This window comes from Cervus canadensis, chromosome 14 (assembly GCF_019320065.1).
Source record: "Cervus canadensis isolate Bull #8, Minnesota chromosome 14, ASM1932006v1, whole genome shotgun sequence".
Lineage (NCBI taxonomy): Eukaryota > Metazoa > Chordata > Mammalia > Artiodactyla > Cervidae > Cervus > Cervus canadensis.
The window spans coordinates 12,327,887-12,347,167 of NC_057399.1; the positions used below are offsets into that span (position 1 = coordinate 12,327,887).

A 19,281-nucleotide genomic window follows, 5' to 3' on the forward strand; every position below is an offset into this window, starting at 1 on the left:
CGGCTCAGTGGATAAGTGATGTCCGGTTCCCGCGCCCCCCGCCCCCTTTTTCTCGAGCTCTGGGCTCTTCCCCCTAGGTTGCGGCCCATCCTCGTGACCACCCCCTCCAAAAAACAAACAACACTCTCTCTGAGGACGACTCACTTTTGGAAACTGCATTGTCCGGCGGGCCAAGAGTCCTCCTGCGCATCTCTCCCCCGCCCGCAGAGAACCTTGCCCCTGCGACCACCCCGCAGCGGGGCCCCATGGGCTTCCAGTGGCCAAGCCAAGCAGCTGGACCCGGGACTTGGGACTAGAAAGGGGAGGGAAGTCTTGAGCCCGGGCCGAAGAGAGCGGGCTGAACATGCCAAACCTTTGCCCGGCCTCTCTCGGGCTGATGTCCCCTCTGAAATCAAGTCTTGGGGCTCCCGGACACCGCGACGGCTCGGGGCCGGCGGGCAAGGGGATTCCACTTATGGGCCGGGGTAAGGTGTCCGGAACTCCCGACAACCCTCGGGACCTCCTGAGTTGGTTCTGCTCAGCGCCGGTTCTCCCAAGAGGAGGCTCGGATTTTATCTCCAACAGTTCACAGATTACCGTCTGTGCTCCCGTCCAGGATGGGACAGGGTGTGTACTGGGGTGTTTGGGGGGTTCTGGCTCTGCCCTAGACTCAGCAACAGTATTACAGCTGCAGATCGGGTGGGGGTGGAGTGGCTGAGGACTCCGGGGGGCGGGCGCCGCCCTAGGGGTGACTCTGAGGAAACTGGAACGCCTCTCTATGCCTGGCAACACTGCTTGCCCCTAAAGCCCTTCCAAATTGCACCTGCTTGGGAGAGTGGCTAGTTTCTTAAAAAAAGAAAAACGTGGCCTGACCCTCTTACGTGGAGGGGTTTGCACCTACAGGGGTCACCGGCCTCGCGCACCGAACAGAGGGCCACGACACCCAGACTCAGAGATTTGTAGAAGTTGCGGCCGTGAGGCCAGGGCTCCCGGCTCGCCTATGGTCGGCCCCTTGCCGGTAGAGTGTAGGCTAGCGCCCGGCTCAGTTGAAGCCTTATTTCCCTCCCCCACCAGCCCCCTATAAAAGTCCAGGGCGGCGCGGCGGCGGTACTGCGGTTCTCCCGGCCTCCGGCACTGCTCCGGCCCGGCCCGGCCCGCCCCGTCTGGCCCGCTGAGCAGGCCGGGCCGCGGAGCGCGGACACCCTTTCCCAGTTCGGGGCCTGCAGTGCGGGGCGGCACGCTGGGGGCGCGGCGTGTCTGGGGACATCTTGTGATGTTGGCGAGAACAGGACATGATCTCACATGGCGAGAAGCTCTTTAGTTCCTTAATCATTTCACGGTGCCTTCGGACGCTTTTTTTCCACCTAAAACGTTTAGTTTCAGCTCAGTGATCAGCTACCCCAGCTCGGCGGGGGAGCGGAAGGCTTGAATTATTCCGACCTGTGAGCGGCCCCTGACACCAAAAAAAAAAAAAAGCACAAAAAAGTGGAAACTTTTTTTCCCTGTCCATTACATCAAGTTCTGAAAAATCAAAATGGATTTAGAGAAAAATTACCCGACTCCTCGGACCGGCAGGACAGGTAGGACCGCGATACGCGCTCTAGGCTTGCTAACTCAAGAGACCCAGCGGGGCGCTGGTCCTCAGACACTTCGGCCCTGGGGGAGGGGGTGCGCCTCATTTTCGCAAGGATTTTGACTGCACGTCTGTCTGCGGCACGTTTCTCTTCAACGATCTGTTCACACACTTCTGCATCAGTTCAAGTGTTTGTGAGTTTGCGTGTGTTTTTCTCTATTTCTGAATTTTCATACGGATGTTTATCTGGAGGTCTGAAAGTTTGGGTCTGTGTGTTTACATAGGGGCTCAGAGTGTGCGTGAGTGACCATGACAATTTGTGTGTCCCTTTATATATATATGTATATGTTCATATATATGTATGTAGAGGAAGTGTGTGTGTTGAAGATTCTATGTGCATGTGTGTGTATTTATATTCATAAATCTGTTAATATTTGTTTATGAGTTGCTGTTCCTGGGTTCTGTTCTTTTGAGTATCCAAAATGTATGTCTATGCGTGGCTATATATGTGTAAAATTTTGATGAGTGTCTGTACATCTACTCCTTTAAGGGTCTGTGTTCGCCTGTCACAATTCAAGTGATTCTGAAAGTGAGAATAAGATGGTTACACTGACCCCTCCATTTTTGAATGTCAGCCACTTTTCACTGGGCATATACCAGTGTATACAAAAGTGCCTGCCTCTAGACACAAAGATAGGTCTGGGACCTGTGGGGGTCTGTTGTACTAAGCCTGCCATCAGTCGGGCTCAGGTTCCGTTCTGTTGAGAGAACGGAACGTGTGGTGTACACTGCTTCACTCTGTAGGTACTATTGAGCCTACCATTTATACAAAAGGGTCTTCTGTTGCAGGCACAACCCTGGCAGGTGAGAGGAGGCAGCCTACCTATAAGCTAGTTGTGACTTTCCTAGGGATCCCCAGCCTGCCTTAACTCTTACTTAGATAAGCCTCTGACACTGGAGTGTGCGTGTGTGTGTGTGTGTGTGCGTGTGTGTGTGTGTGTGTGTGTGTGCACGCACGCAGGCACATGCCCAAGTTTTATCTTGTGGGTAGGAAGAGAGTGAAAGTAGGTGGACCCGTGTGTCTAACTGGGGCAGTTATACACCTCTAAACCGGTATATGCACAGGCAGGCCTTTCTGGCACAGAGCCGGATGTGCCTCCCACAGTTCCAGGCAGTGGGTAGCAGTGGGTGTTTACGTCGGAGAGGAGGTGGCAGGCTGCAGGAAGCTTCTGTCTGCCCTGAGGTGAAAGCCAGGTATGGTTGCCTCTTTCACTCATTAGGCCAGAAGTGCTAAACTCCCATCCAAATACACTTCTGGCCCTGACAGAACTCCATTCCCCATATCCCTGTGGTTCTGCGAGTCCCTACCTCCACCTTCCCTAAGTAGGGGTCAAAAAGGAGAGAGGTGGGGGGTGAGCTTGTATCTCGAAACCCAGGGCAATTCCCTAGGCTTGTATGTGTTTCCAAAATCAGGACTGAAGAGAAGTGAGGGCAGAAACCTAAGCGGCAGGGAGATGAAGAAGGTCCCCCGGGGTGGCAGCGCAGGAAAGGGAACCTGGAAACCCCCTTTGCTCCACCCACTCTCCCCACTACTCCCAGTAGGTGAGACTCCAGAAGCATCTGCACTGGCGACTGGGGGGTGTGCGTGTGTTGGGAGCGGGTCAGAAGCCTGAGAGGTGCTCCAGAGGGTCTGCGTGGCTGGCCTGGCTGCCTCTCTAGACAAGCTGTCTACAAAGACTGTAATTCATGGCGGTCGATGGGCTCTTTGATTAGTTCAATCGCCTGAATAATCGTTTAATCGATAAAGCATTTCCTTCCTCTTCAAGACAGGCCTGGGTGGGGCTGGGGCCCTCAGGCCTGGCCAGTTTAAAAATCAGGAGAGCCACGCCCCTCTTCACCTTTCAGTTGGATGAGGGCCCTGCCTGGGAAAGGATGATATCTCAGGTAACACTACACTTGCGCCTGGCTGCTCCAGCCCGCAGCACGGCTGGGGAATAAAAGAGAGCTGAGAAACTGCCCAGGTTGGGGGCGTCCAGGTCTAGTTTGGGATTTTTGCTTGGGTGTCTCCCCCTCCCAACTTCAAGGCTTTTTATGGGTCGCTTGATGGCCCTTTACGTCCTTCAGAACTGTATTCCATGCCTTCACTCAACCTCGCTTTCCCCATCTGAACGATGGGGAAGGCATATCTGGTCTTCTAGCTTAAGTCCAAGATTGGGTGAGATCCTACCTGAACAAGGAGCCACGTAGGCATATTCTTGTCTAGCCTCTTCCTTGTGGTACTAAAAAAAGGGAAAACTGAGGTCCAGAGAGGGGCAGGGACTTATTTGAGATCACACAGAAGGAAGTGTGGAATGAGTAGGACTGGAAGGTAATTCTTCCGCCCTTAAACCTCTTATTCTTGCTTGAAAAGGCAATAGAGCCCCATGTGCCCCCCACCCTCCCTTGGAGAAACATGACAATCAGGCAAGTTAGCTGAGGTCGGGGTTAAGGAGTTCCAAGACCAGGGAGAGCAGGGTAGGCTGAACACTGCATTTGTGGACTTTGGCACCAATTCCCCTAGCTCTGGAATGAGCCTGGTGGAATAATACCCTCTACCCATGGATCTTCATCTTTCAGAACCTTGAAAGGTCTCATCTCGGGGATTCTTTTCAGACACACAAGGAAGCTGAGCCCTAGGAAAAGCAGGAAGCACCTTTGGGATAAATAAAGGTAGTCCCAGAGTTCTTGGCCTTTGAGGTGTGGTGGTAATGATAAAAAAACCTGACAAAGGCACTTTACACAGTTTTTGAAAAATATGATTAAATTCTCCCCTTTTCCTCCCACTTCAACCATTCTTACCAACAGACTTGGGCCAGGCAGAGTAGACCTCTGATCCAGGAGAAAGGAATCATGCAGGAAATGGCTCTGACCCGACTTGCTGTGTAATTTAGGGTCAGTTGCTTTCTCTCTTTGATGCTTTTAAAATGAGGATTAGAAGGGACCCACCAAGTTAGGATAGCATTGCTCAGGCATCTCTGGCTTTCCGGAATTGAGCAACCAATCTGAGCCCTGTAGGCCTCGCTTTACCCAAAGCAGGAACAGGGAGATGGGCTGGACTTGGGCCGCAGGAGTCAATCTTAGGCCCAGTGAGTGCTCTAGCAGCCCCAACCCGCAGGCACAGCGGGGTGCGGGAGGGGCAGGCCCAGGCGAAAGCAGAAGAGAGGCGGGGAGGGAGAGTGTTCTGGGTACAGTCAGGTTTGTGTATGGAGCCTGAGGTGGCTGTTCCTCTGAGGGCGGCTTCTCAGACATTTTTCTGACTGGGCTTTCTTTCAATAGCAAAACTTTCAAAGGCAATTCGATTTACACAAATTAAATTTCTTTCTGGAAGTTTTCCTTTCCCCATCTCCTGCCTCCTTCACTTAGTATAGGCCCTAAGTCATGCCTGGGGAATGAAACCACAAGGCTGTTGCATACAGCAACGCCCTACCGCATTCAGCACAGCAGCTTGGAGACCAGCTCCCTGATAACTTGTCTCTCCTAGACCCAGACTTGTGAGCTGGGAAAGCTTTTGGAGGCAGGACTAAGGAGTGGTGCTGGTCTGGTCAAGGAATTGCTGTGTTATCCCAGGATAGTCAAGTAACTTTTCTGGGCCACTGTTCGGGCTGAATTAGGCGGCCAGGATATCTGATGGTGCCTCTTGATGTTAGAAGTTCGGGGAGGCCGGCCCACTCAGGCGGCTGTGAATAATCTCCTATCTGCAGGGACACACCCTCCCCACTGTGCACCACAAGGTGGAAAGGGGGCTGCTGTCGTAGCCCAGGTTAGGTTGCCCAACACCGTCCAGAAGCCCAAAAACCTTCTGTGCGAAATGGAAGTCTGACCCATTCCTGTTTGAGTAATATTTTAATGTGCGGTTCTATTCAACCCTGGCAGTGCTTTGGGGGAAGATTCGGTCCAAGCCGCACTGGTATCAGAAGGAAAACCGGATTGTATTGACATATCCTATTTGGGTTCCCTCCTCCTCCATCCCCCACCCCCCAAAAAAACAACTCTCCACAAGCCAAGAGTGGCTCTGGAGAAACCCTTCTGAGAAAGAGGTTTCTGGTTCACAGCCTTTCCTCTATCCCGGACATGCTATGTGACCTTGGACAAGTAGCCTCTTGTCTTGGCCTCAGGTTTCATATCTATAAAATGGGGAAGACATAGCCTCACGACCCTTTTAGCGATAAGACTTTAGAATCTGAGTTTCCAGGCCTGAACTAGAGCAGGGGTGGAGGTGTCCCTGACTGCTTCCCTCAGGGCGTTCCCATACTCCCGCCTCTCCGGTGGGAGAGCCGAACTGCTGTGTGAATTCTTAGTCCACTTTTGATCCATCAAGCACCATTGGGTGGAGTGAATGCGGGAACCCTAACACAATCCTGGTTCCTCGCTGTAGTTTCGATCTTCCAGCTCCTAGGCGAGGAGGGTGTGGTTGAAGATCAGGACAGGCAGGGTTCCAGACAAAGAAGAGATAATGCCGCCCCATCCCAGGGCCTATAGCAGCCTCCTGGGCCCCCAGAGGATTTCCTGGGTCTGTTTTCTGCAGCTGTGCCCTGGAGGGGTTGGAGACGGTGTCACTGCTGGAAACTTATCTACCCTTCAGGAGCAGCTGGATCTAGGACAGGAACAGAAGGTGGTTCCGAGGTCTGATCTGGTTCTGAGTGTGAGAAATTGGACAGAGGTAGAGAGAAGGGTAACTGAAGTAAAGAATGTCCTGGGAGTCCTCCCAGGGTCAGCTGGTGCTCTGTCTTCCTTACAAGTCCAGGTCCAGAGCAGACATCTCAGAGCCCTTGTTTAAGTGGATTTATGTTTAATATTAGAAGATCATCGCTTGTGAATTTGAAATAGTGGGTCTTGGATCAACTCCCACGAGCTGTTGGGCAAGGGGAATCTTCAATTACTCTTCCTGTCCTGGGCGCCAGCAAACGTAGGCACTCACAGAACTGTTGCCTCCTGAGTGTAGAATGGCTATCACATGCTTCCATTTCTAAGTGCAGTTCCTTTGCCTGTGGTCCCAGGGCCTCACACTCCTGAGAAGCTGATTCTTGCTGGCCAAAAACCTTGCCTTTCTGGACCAAAAAAGTCTGCTAGAAATCCACCCATTTTTGTCTTAAAAGCGACGAGAACCTCCCCAGGAGAGGAAAAGTCGGGTTTTCTTGACAACTGAAAGCTACAGCGTAATAACACTGCTTAGCGCGACTCTGCATGGCCCTTGCAGACTGAATACACCTATTCGCCCGCCCACCCGCTTCAGAGACTCTCATTAGCACTGGGTGGGACAGGGTTTATTCAGGTCTTGCTGCGGAGGCAGACTTGCCGGTGCAGACAGAAGTCTTCAGCTGGGCGCATCATTAGCCCTCAAAGCATCTGGAAACTCCTGTCTGAGGCTGGAAATGGGTACCCGGGGCTCAGTGCTTGGACAACCTTGTCCAAAGCCTCAGATGGACACCCCCCACCCCCCGCAAAGGAGCATCCTGGTTACTAACTTTAAAGGATTGTGAGATGTTCCCCCAACCCCATGTCTCTGTCTATGGTTAGCTCAGAATTGAGAGTGTTTCCGTTAGAGCAGGAGAGGAGGGTGGATGAAGAGGCAGCAGCGTCAGCTTAGTTGGCGCTTGATAAAATTTTGAAATATTTCCACTGGAAGGAGAGCCTTCATTAAAAACTAGGTAGGCCAACTCTCCTATTTTACAGACGAGGAAACTGAGGTCAGAACGGAGCAAATGTGCACACGCTACGTTTCCATTGCAAGTCTGATGGTGCTTAGATTGAAAGTTGGATTTCTACTGAGCTCCTTGTTTTCCTCCAACATCCGTTGTGTGTGTGTGTGTGCACACGAGCGTGTTTTCTGGAGACTGTTTCCCCATCCACACTCCCCACCCGCCATCCTTGCCTAGGCTGCCCTCAATTCCTCAGGACATTTTAGGGTCCCAGTGCTGCGGCTGGGAGGTCAGGCTCCCGCCGGTTTTGCTGCGGGACTCTCCTGGCACTGTGTGGATCCCCGTCCCCTTCCCCCAATTTGCACTCCTCTAGGCCTTCGCCCCGCGCGTTTGTCAATGAACGTGGCGCCGCCGCCTGGGCCCCGCCCTCCATTCTCTCCCATTGCCCAGGTATCGGCTAATCAGGCGGAGCCCGCCGGTTGCTCAGCCAATGGGGTGGTGTCTCGGGTCAGAGCCGGCTGCCACTGCTCTGATTGGTTTGATGAAGCGTGATTGGCAGATTAGCCCCCGCCCCGCCCCCGCCCGGAGGGAGGCTGAGCCCCGGGCGGCGCTGTCCACACGCAGCGGGTCCTGAAAGCGGCTCCGGGGCGGCGCGGTGGCGCACTGTGCGCGCCGAGCAGGCGGAGGGCTAGCGCCGAAGGCGGCGGTGGTGGCAGCGGCGCTGGCAGTCAAAGCCGACAGAAGCTGCGTCTCAGCACCGGCAGTCCCGGCGGCTTTGGTCTAGGGGACCTTTCGGTCTCTTCTCTGTCCCTCGCTCTACGCCTGGGGTAGGCGCGGCGGCCGTCCCGGAAGAGGCAACTGAAAGACCTTCCAACCAGACCACCCCCCCACCCCCACCCCCGAGAGAAAGCGGCGGAAGCTCGAAGAGTTGGTGGGTGCGAGACAAATACTCCGACGAGGAGGAGACTGTCGCTGTCGTCCCCATTCGTGGTCCCGGCGATGAGGGAGCAGCGGGGCCCGCGGGAACTTTGAAAGCGTTGGGTCCCAGGGTGTGAGGGCTGCAGGCTCCCAGGGACTCCGGAGTCTTGGCCCCAACGTCAGTGGCGTAAGCGTCTCAGAACCCGCCCGGACTCCAGCGCCGCCAGAGAGGAAGTTCTTTGCAACTTCGTCCGAGACGTCGGCGAGCCGAGAGGAGAGAAGCTGAAGCGGCACGTCCGAGCCCAGAGACTCAAAGCAGCAGAGAGAGAAAGGATCCGGTGGAGACAGAGGGATCGAGGAGAGACTCCAGAGGCAGCGAGGCCGCGGAACCAGCCTGGCCGCCCGCGAGCCTCGCTGCCCCCCGAGTGAAGTCAAGGGCTGTGTGTCCCACAGGCCTCCTTAGAGCCGCTCCTACCGGCGGCCGGGCGGGGGGGCTCCAGGCGGTCCCGGAGGCGGGCCCCTGAACTATGCCCCCGAAGCTGCGGGTGCCTTGGCCGCAGCTACCCCGGGCCGGGTGCGGAGCCGCCGCCTGAGCCAGCCCGGGAGGGAAGCCACCGGGAGTTGGGCGCACAGCTCCCGGCCGGACTGCACTAGCGCCGTTTCCCGCCTCTAGGCGCAGCTCTCGGCGATCCCCGGCAGAGCGGCTCTGAGAGAGGCCCCGAAGCTCCAGCGGTGTTTTCTGAACCCAGCTCGCACAGTTCCCGGCCTGGCTGCGCGGCTCCGTAGCCTCGCTGGGCAGCCCCTTGGCGCCGGGAGGCGGCAGCGTGGGCCGGCCTGCAGTCTGGAGCGCCCCGATGGAAATACACTGTAAGCACGACCCGTTTGCATCCATGCATAGTAAGTAGGCGGCGAGCTCGCTTCTCTCACTCTCCCGCCGGGATGGGGTTGGTGGTTCCAGGCCGCGGGGCAGGTACTGAGGATGGGAGGACCCAGGACTTCTGTGACAGTGCTGTCAAGTTTGCGAAGTGCAGGGCTCCCAGGCAGGGGATGTGGAGCAAAGCGCCTGGTCGACCCGGCCAGGCGTACCTGACACCGGGAATCCCGCCTCCAGCAACCGGTAGTGTACGCAGCCAGTTGCATCTTTTCCGGGGCTCTGGCAGCAACATCGCAGTGTGCCGGGAGAATCGGGACTCGGACCTGGAGAGAGCTTTGGGCCGGGCCAGTTGGAGGGCATGAAGTTGTAGGGAGAGGTCAGTCTGAGTCTCAGCGCCCCGCACCCTAAACCCGATGGCGCCTTTGTAACCCATAGGGCTGATCAAGACTGGGGCTTGGAGGGAAAGTGGGGCCCCAGCAGTGCCTCTGGGCTTGTATGTCTGGAGGAAGAGGTTGCGAGCTAAGCGAGAACACCAGGTCCAGAGCTCCAAAGGCATTCTGGAGTTGAGGAGTGGGATTTGAAAAATCAACGAAGTAACTGACCCTGAGCTGAGCTTCTGCTTAGAAGCCTCCAGTTCATACAGAGACCCTTAAAGACACTATCAAGTCCTTCTGTGCAGGACGCTTGCCTCATGATGGCTTCTCCCCTTAAAAACAAAAAACAAAACAAAACAAAAAAAAGAAGCCAATTAGTCACCATTCAGGCGCCCTCGTCTTCTGAAAGACACCGCGTGTGTAGGAGACGGGGAAGGGTCATTTTGGGCGCAGGCGAGGCCAGCCTGACCCGTCGGGATCAGCAGTTCACCCATTAGCACAGCCTCCTGTGAGATGAGCGCTCCTCTCACGGGTGAGTTAACGCCGGATTAGATTCGGAGATTTCGAGGAAATTCCAAGTGGAACGAATCGTATTTTCCTTCAGAGCTGCTGCGGAGCCGGGAGCAAGGCGCCAGGCTTCGGCAGCATCCAGCCGGGTGCCCAGCTCCGGCCCCCACGGGCCGCAGGTTAGGGAGTTGCTTCCGCGCCGGGAGCCTTCAGAAAGCGCAGGATTCTGCTTACCTAGCCTTAGGTCCCCTATTTAACAAAGGCAGCCGAGACCCGGCTGGAGAGAAGGCGAGCTTTCCGGGATGAAGATGTCCGTTCCTGCCCCGGAGGCCGAATGGCCTGGTAGGCAGGGAAATGCTGATCTAGGCTGTGGGGACTGGCTGCGGGCAAGTCAGTTTCTCTTTGTGTCCAATTTCCCGAGTCCGAGGTCATCCACCAAAGCCGTGGGGAGATTTTCGAAGAGAAGCCGCTAGCTGGGATCCTAGCCTAAATGACTCCTCACCGTTTGGGGCCTATGCCAAAACGGTTTCCAGTCCGTGGTGACCCCAGCGCCCCCAGCAGCCGTCTCCTGTACAGACTTAGCCGGGCTCTGGGGAAGCTCTGATCTCGCAGACTAAGCCAGAAAAGCAAAGGAGTTTCTGTCAATACTCTGAGAGGTGACCAAGCCCTTAGCTCGGTCAAGGAGCGATTTGAGGACAAAATGGGGAGGGCTGCTCTTGCGCTTCTATCCTTGCCTGCGGGAATCCACTCTCCCCTTCGGCACAGAGCCTGGCTGCCCAGAGGTTGTGCCCAGGCGCTCAGGCAGATAGCATCAAGACCTGGTGGTCTCAAGGCCGTGCAGGAGGGTGAAGAAGGTAGCTTCTTCCAGGTGTGGGTTAGCCAACTGCTAATGCCCCTCTCTATCCCTCCTCCTCCGGCCTCTCATCTGCCCCATCCTTTGGAAGTGCTCCCTCCTCCCATTTTCAATTTTCCCTGCAGCACGGTGGGGGTTGGGCCCCAGCCCGCCTAGCTTCCAGAGCTGTCTTCTCTGGAAGTGCCCTTGGTCTTGATATCCAAAGCTATTTGTTTCCTTAATATAGGCTCCACTTTGGAGCCCCAGTTTTTTTAGCTTGAGTGGCGGGGTGCGTAGTAGATCCTGAGAGGTTGCCTGGTAAGTAGGGGCTCAGACCGAGTCCCACCTTCTTATCGTTCTTCCTGGCCCTGACCAGTTTCTTACCACCCCAACTCCTTTCCCCTCTCCCCCACTGAAGCTGGGTGGCTGCCGTGGATAGCTGGTATGGGGGAGGGGCAGGCACTGCCAGGGTGTGGGCTTCTGAGTCTTCTTGTCCCCACCCCCAGCTATGGTTACCAGTTACAAAGCACTTTTATAGCCAGTCTCCTAACCAACTGTCTTCTAAACTTTCAGCTACATCCATTTTACAGAGAATGGTACTGAGGTCAGAGAGACAAAAGGACTGACAGGAAATTCCCAGGGACAGTGCTGGAGGCAGTCTTTTGAGATTCACGAAACGGGAGAGAGAGGGACTCAGATTCCAGAGAGTAGGCAGCGGCCACCTGGATGGCTACACAGAAGTGCAAGGCACTGTCTGTCTAATTTAACTATGTCTGTATCCCTGGCCCTACTGTCCCTGTGTGCCAGCGCCTATCGGTTCGAGAGTCCAGTAAGGTTTCATTCCTGCCCTTTCCTGTGTTTCTGTTTGCATGCTTGTGTGTCCCCTTAATTATCCTCTCTGATATTACTAGGAGGAATTTCAATGACCCTGTGGATCCTGGAGTTCAATCTACCATTGAGTCAGCACAGACCCTTTCCCCAAGACCCTATGCCCAGACCTGGTCACTGGGGGTGTGGACAGGGGCGACCCTGGTGGGTAGCATGTTCTTATCAAGGCCTGAGGAGCTTCTATGGAGGCCAGCCCCTTCCAGACCAGAGCCACAGAAGTCCCAGGGGCATCGGGTATTCATCCCTTCCCCCCTGCCCTCCCCGCCTCCAAACGCGGCTCTGAGAGCCCTGTGGGGGCGGGGCTGGGTTTCTCTTGTATCTGCATGTCGGTTTCCTGGTCTCTGCCTTGATTTATTGCATCTGTCTCTGTGTCAGTCGGCGTCTCCCTGAAAATTTGGCCTGGTCCTGAAAAGTGTAGCTGAGTCCGAGTCTCCCCCCAGCACCTCCCACGTGGTGAACCCTCACTGTACTCCAGTCTGTCGGAAGTAGAGGCTGGGACTTGGCTTCTCTGAGCAAGTGCAGGGCGGGAGCTGGGGTCCAAGAAAACAAAGGTTCCCCCCTCCGCAGATGTCCCTTTTTCTTCCAAATACCCCCTTGTTGGGCTTCCTCCGTTTTTCTCTTCTCTCATCTTGCCTCCCACTGTATACACTACATTCACCTTTTCCCCTGCCTCTCTTTGCCCCATTCTGGTCAATCCACCCCTTTTTCTCCCTCTCCTCATTTCTAACCTGAGCTTCCCTTCTACATACTCTTCTTGCTGTCTCTTCTCATTGAGTCTCTGCTCTTTGTACACTTGCCCTCACACCACTTTTTCTGGCTTCTTTCTCCATCTTCTTGCCTCCCTTCTCTCGGGTTTCTGGTTTTGCTTCTTACAATCTTGGGGTAAGTGAGAGACATTGCCTTCTCAGATGACACTTTTAATTTACCAACCCACCCCCCTTGACATATTCTCTCAGAGGCAGAGAAGGCCAAGAGTTTTTGGGAGCCTTTCCAGGAAGTTGAGGGATGTAAGGGGTCCCCAGGTCATCCTGGGTCTGGTGTCAGCTGTGGATATGAGGATCAGACTCTGAAGAGCATTGGTAGCCTGGCCTTTGTGGTCAAGACTAGAGGGTGTGGGGACTTGGTGTCACCTCGAGTGCCTCACCCTTGGGTTTTCCCCCATAATACAAATGGTCTCCAAAGATCACAAATGTCCTGCAGGACTGTTTTTGGAATTTAAATCCTCCAAAGATTGCTACCGTGTTTTGAGCAGAAAATTTAAATCGCCAGTAGTATAAGGAACAAGCCATTGCAGATGGCCCCAGTGCCTGGACTAATAGATTGTCTCAGAAGTGTGCTAGGTGCCTTTAGCATTCTTTTTGTCCTCTCAGTTTTTAATTTACTTGCTTCTTAAATCCAGCCTGTTATTGAAAGATCCATACAACCCTTTTTTATTAGGTGCTCCCAACCCCAGAACAAAGCTTTCTTAAGACCCTTGACCAAGGGTGGCTGTAGTCTTTCTGTTTTAGGTGAACTATGCAGTTGTGTTCCTAACTGTAAAATTCTGTTCAGGGTGGTTTTCCTTTTTCTTATGTCTGGAGTGTTTTAGAACAATCTAAATGATTAAAACTCATTTTGAAAATCAGAGAGAAATTCAGCTTAGAACTCGAATTGAGTACTGTTGTTATCTATAAAAAAAAATTTTTCCTCCAATGAAATCAGTCTGAGTTTGAAAATTTGGGGAAATATTCAATTTGGGCTCTCATGGGAAAATTCAGTGAATAGCTTTGGCAGTTTTTAAGAAATAGGTTATGTTATGGGTAGTTTTCTCCTCTATTTCAGATATTGTTCATGAACCTGAATAGTAGTTCAGTGCTGGGGAATAGCTGAGATGAGGTGGCTATTTTATGTTTTCGAGTTGGAGTATATTTGTGTGTGTGTGTATGTGTGTGTGTGACCTCTGAGATGCCCTGGCTTCCCTGGTACAGTCCAGTCCCTGCAAAGTCCCAGGTTAGGAGACGATTTCCTCTTCCTTGGTCTCTGAGCTGTCAGCAGCATTGGAAATTCTTGGACTTGGCTTCTGGCTTTTGACAGTCCTCAATGATGTCAGTCAGTGCCTGATTAACAGCTACAAGGTCGATGATGTTGCTACGCTGGATCACTCTGTGTTTACTGGTTTGGCTCTTCATTTACTTGGATCTCTGTTTCCATCTAGATGGACCTTGATGTTTTTACGAGAATGGAGCTTATTGGGTGGAGGAGATACTTTCCCAAACTCCTTTTACTTAAAGTCCATTCCAGAACCCTTGTACAACCTGGGCCTCAGAAGCCTCCTCCGGCTTCTTTATTTTCCCTGAACCAACATAAAGCTGCTTGTCAATTGTAAAACACTCCAAAAATTCCAGGGAAACTCCTTTGTAACAAATTCTGATACAGTAGAGTGAAATGTGATCCTTTGACCTATTTCTTTTGTGTGCTCTGAGAGGGTACAGTGGTCAAGTCTGCATGTCAGCCTCACTTTTTTTGTTTTTTTGCCATCTTCATTGAGGTATGAGCCTCACCTTCTTAAAGAAAGGATTTTTATCAAGGCAGTGGTTTGGTTTTGTCTCGGCAATCTGCAGACACTATTAAAAAAAATTTTTTTTTAATCCTTAGCTCTTGAATCAGATTGCTGATTTAAAAAACATTCCCCTGTCCCCAAGATCTAGGTTTGTTAAAGTAATCCTTTTCACTTTTAGAGATGTCTGTTAAAAGGGAAAGAGTTTCATTTTTAAAAATCTCTTTACATTTTATGTATTTTTAAATGTATTTTCTCCCTAGGATCTATCTTAGACTTCAGCATCATGTATATAATAAGTTCTGTCCCAAGTACAGATTGAGGTCTTCATATATTCCATTGTTTAAAAAAAAATTACAAAGAAAATGCTAGCAACTAACTGAAACATATCATGAAGATGCTTACCATCAATAGCCCAAATCACTGGCTGAAGAAGGACAAAGGCTAAGGTGAATTTCAAAAAGCAATCTGAGGTGTTCATGTCGCCTGTGCGATCAGACCCCAGGCTCAAGATAGCCAGCCCACTGCCATTTCTGATCAGAGGGACTGTGGGTCCTCAAAGCGGCACTTCTTCTCCTGCGTGACTGGTTCTAACCACCCTTTCCCTTGCCTTTTATTTCTGATCTGTTTCAGGACATGGAGGAGTGAATCAGCTTGGGGGGGTTTTTGTGAATGGACGGCCACTCCCGGATGTAGTCCGCCAAAGGATAGTGGAACTTGCTCATCAAGGCGTCAGGCCCTGCGACATCTCCAGGCAGCTTCGAGTCAGCCATGGTTGTGTCAGCAAAATTCTTGGCAGGTAAAGGCAGGAGCTTCAGGCTTCCCTTGATTTTTCAAATAATAACCTAAAACGTGACCCAGCAGCTGTCCATGTGGTAGTGTCTTAGCGAGGATCATGGTGGCACTTCCACATGTGCAGTACTTTGGACTTTGCAAAGCCTTTTTGAGGCCATTCAACTCGAAGTAACCCCAGGAAACCCTTGTTGCAGAATGGGATGTCTCAGTTCGAAGGGGTAGCATGTTTTCTGAAAGCCTGGTGAATTATTCCTAAGAACCCAGGAATAAGAGGTTCTTGGGAAGTCCCCTTCTATATTTGGTGCCTGAGCAGTGCTGGGTGGGAAATCCACAAGTTATAAAATCACATAACCAGACTTCAATGTTTCATTTTAATGTTTTCAAAAAGCGCATTCCATTTTTAAAAGTCAGCTGTCATTTTCAGTTCTGGGTTATCATCTAGCTTATTATTTTGGGCGGCAGTGTTTTCCTTCTATATGTTTTGTTTCCTTCATAGTGACAGGCATCCTAAATATATATGAAATTAGAGAGGAAACAAACAAACAAACACCAACTCTCAAATTAGACAGTTGAAAGTTGCCACTTGACCCTGCAATTTGCTGCAAGAAAAATACCAGCAATGCCAATTCTCCCAAAGGGCTCTGTAGCCTCTTAACGCGCATGTTTATTTTCTTGGGTGAGATGGTCCAAGAAAGCTTGTTTTGAGATGAGGAGACAAATGTAGAGGGCAAAATGAGTGACTCAGATGCTTCCAGCCAATCAGCACTCAGGCTGGGAAGAGACCTTAAGAACTCTGAGACCGTCTGCACCTCGCTGCACCCCAAAACCAAAGCCTCAAGTATGTTTCCAGGCAAGTGAAGTTGTTATAGGTCTGCGCTGGCAGCCTGGAACATTCTTGGGTTTAGCTGTCAGTACTCTCTCAGGATTTCTCTTGCAGGTCAGAAAACAGCCTTTGGCCTGTAGCTTGTGTTATCGTCTGAGAACAGATGGCTGAGTGGAAAATAAATATTTTGAAGTACGTCAGTGCCATTGTGACTTTCTGCTTACTCTTTCCCACCTGCTAGAATTTAAGACATTCTCTCAGATGGCGGGAATAATAGTTTTTAAACTTGAGAAGACTTGCTGGAGGCCAAGAGAAGTTTCAGGGCCAGGGGTCTGGCAGCACCTTTAGAGACCATATCCCCCCGTTTACTCCTCACGCTCCCACCCACACCAGTTCATCCCAGCCATGGAGGCTGTGCGCTTCTCTCTTCTTTAGCCCTCAGCAGCAAACAAGCCTCAGCCTGAGTTCCAGGAGGTGGGAGGACATCAGCATGGTATTCTTGTTAGACAGTGATTTTAGGTAACAGGGTGAGAATGAAAATTGAAAGAAAAAAGAAAAAAAACTAGAGGAGAGGGAGATAGAAAAAAGAAAAAGAAATGAAACAGAAAAGAAATGGATTGATTAAAAAAGAGAGAGAGAGAGGAATAAAGACAAGATAGAAAGAGAAAGGAGAACAATATCTCAGATCATTTCAGCGTCAGACTTGGGGGGCCGAGGAATCTTAGATGTCTTCCTGGGAAGCCTTCTCATTGTACAGAGGTGGAGAGAGAGAGAAAGGAGGCCCTTCCTTTGTTTTTGCTGAGATGTCTTTGCTGAGCCGACATTTTGCTTGCTATTTGGAATCTTCTCAGAGCAAGATGCTGAGCCCTTCTCAGAGGGGACATCCAGATGCCGGGTCCTCATGTTCTGGCACCCAGGAGCCCTCCACATCTTCCTTGGGGGGCTGAAGGACACAGGGACCCTCCCAGGCCTAGCCAGCAGCCTCCCGCGCCCCGGAATAGATTTGTCACTAGGTAGAGTGGCACTCGGAAGTTATGCGCCGCTCCGGTGCCTGGCCGTTTAAGTTGTCAACAATAAATTGGAATTTCATAGCTCATTATTTTCATAACTAAGAACCACAGTGGACAAAATGTCACTCTAATTAGAACTGCCTTTTAAGAAACAAGTTCAGCCCTAAAACAGTGTGACTGGGAATTTCTGAACTGGGCTTGTTCCATCCACTGATTTTTTTTTTCTTCGGTCACTGAAGAATTTGATGGGCACACATGGGGTGACAGATTGTGGAGAGCGTGTGGCGTGTGGTGGCCGTGGTTTTCAGAGGCTGCGTGGCGAGGCAGGCAGGGTCCCTGGGGCAGTCCGAGTCATCTCAGGAAGGTGGCGGTCTGCCAGGACTGTGGCATTCTGTCCACAGAGCTCAAGGCTCTGGAGGGACTGGAGAGGCAGAGCCCAGTGGCATGTGAGACCCATTTAAATCCATCCAGAAAGCTGGGCTGTTGTCTTCTTTCACTGAAGCCTGGCTGGGAGGTTCATGCCATTTGGAATTGGGTGGTGTGTTACATAGTAATAAACACTCAGAGGATTTTAATCCACAACACGTGCTCTTTCTGTTTTGCAAAGCTTTTTCTTAACCACTCTGCATTTCTGTCTTCATGCAGCACTGCAAGGCAGGCCAGGCAAACATCCTCCCCTTATTATACAAATGGGATAACTAGGGCCCAGAGAGGCTGAGTGAGTTGATCGGGGTCACACAGTGAATTAGTGTCAGAGCCCCTGACTGGCATCTACACCTCTTTACTCTCAAACTAATGCTCCTTGCACCAAACCGCACTGTGGGTTAGTGGCTGTTGTTCCTCTTGTCGTGTGTAAGGGCTGCATGGCTGTTTTGCTGAGATGAAAGGGTGGTTATTGAGATGAAAGGGTAGTCAGAATCCTCACTTGACACAGTTGCCTGTTGGGGTTTTCTGGAGTGTCAGGGCTGTCTTCTAAGTGCCTGGACTATGTGTCAGACAAAAGGAAGACAGAGATCTCCTGTGTCGGGACCACAGACTTGTACGGTTGGCAGTGCTCAGATGGGATGGATAGAGTCCTTGGCACTGCTAACCCCCGCCATGCAAGCGGGGCAAGTATTGGGGGTGGTGAGGGCTTCATCCTGCCACCCTCTCAGAGTTTCTGCATAAATATTGCAGTCCCATTGGGCTAACATATTTTGAGCAGAGGGTGTTCTGTGTGCCCGAACCCCCATCCCAAGACAGTGCCTGTCCTAACAGACCCTCTGTGACTATTGATTGAATGAATAAGTGACAAAATGCACATGAAAATGCCTGGTAAACAGTAGAGCTGTCTGTAATTTCAGGGGATCTCCATTATTAGTACTAGTGTCATTTTAATTTTTATAACTAAAGCAGCAGCTTGTTCTAGTGGGAAGACCACTGGATTCAGAGTCAGGTTTGAAAGCCTGGGACTGTTTCTAAGTTCCAAAAGGGGGCTGGGCAAGGATTTAATCTTCTAATCATCAGTTTTCCCTTTGATTACGTAAAATCTTGCTAGCCTCTCAGGACTCATGTGAGAATCAAGATAATTCGAGGAAGACTCTGTAAACTTTAAGGCACTGCGCCTAAATAATGAGATGCTGTATTGTAGTAACAGATAATTTTCTGTTGTAAAATCGAAAGGATCTGACGAATCTGCCAAGATTGCTGTGTGCTTTGATTTAGATACTTTTTAGACTTCTGGCAAAAAAAGTATTTTCTTGGATATTTCTAAAAACCTGTTTGTGATTAATAGCAGACTTTTAGCAATTATAGAAAGAGGGAGCATAGATTGAGTTTTGCTTTATGGTCCACAAATTTGTACATGACAGTCTTCTCAATGAAAAATAGAATTTGTGCATCCATATCACTGTTCCCAAATTGTTTCTTCTATTTCTAGAATATTCACTACCTTGGCCCTAACCAGACTTGCCCAAGCTGAGAATTTCAGCATCCCTTTCAATGTAACCAGTCATTGTCCTAAGTTATCTTTCCTAACCATCATAGACCCACCTTTGCTTACCTATTGTAAACTCTTGTTAGGTTTAAATTTTTCCAGTCATTTCTAAAATGTCTTTTTTATTAAAATTTTTTTTCCCCAACTACAAGATAATCTCCTTTTCAAGTGGAAGTCAAAAATTCCTCTGTAAATGTTGAGAGAGACATCCAGTGAAGGCTCAGATTCAGAAAAGGAACCAAGTAATTTTTTTCCCCTGAAATGATCTTTCATGGCACTCTTCTCCCTGGTTTCGGTTTTACTGTAAAACCCTGACATCCTATTTGCGTTAACGAGGAAGAGCTGATAGCATGGAAATGTCCTTAGAAACATCGATTTACCTCAGAGGAGGTCCCTGGAAGAGCTGCAGTGACTTGTGGTTGGTTGGGTTTTTTTTGTTGTTGTTTTTTGATTGCTTGCATTTTGACTTATGTGTAACTCATATTGCCAGTTAATTCTGGAATCCGAAATTTTTTAAAA

General features: G+C 51.0%; 1 protein-coding gene across 5 annotated transcripts in view; it reads left to right on the top strand.

Annotated features, from left to right (window-relative positions):
• The first annotated feature begins 1,224 nt into the window (after positions 1-1,224).
• The window catches only part of PAX5 (paired box 5), a 184,568-nt gene continuing 166,511 nt past the window's right edge, over positions 1,225-19,281 (top strand). The window contains exons 1-3 of one of the 5 annotated variants that reach the window (XM_043487198.1): positions 1,459-1,559; positions 8,822-9,045; positions 14,793-14,958. In XM_043487198.1, the coding sequence (XP_043343133.1) occupies positions 9,003-9,045; positions 14,793-14,958 (209 nt within the window). In that variant the 5' untranslated portion in view covers positions 1,459-1,559; positions 8,822-9,002. Of the gene's footprint in view, positions 1,560-7,856; positions 9,046-14,792; positions 14,959-19,281 lie in introns of those variants that run through there. The other 4 variants (XM_043487197.1, XM_043487199.1, XM_043487200.1 and 1 more) reach the window with 4 other exon arrangements.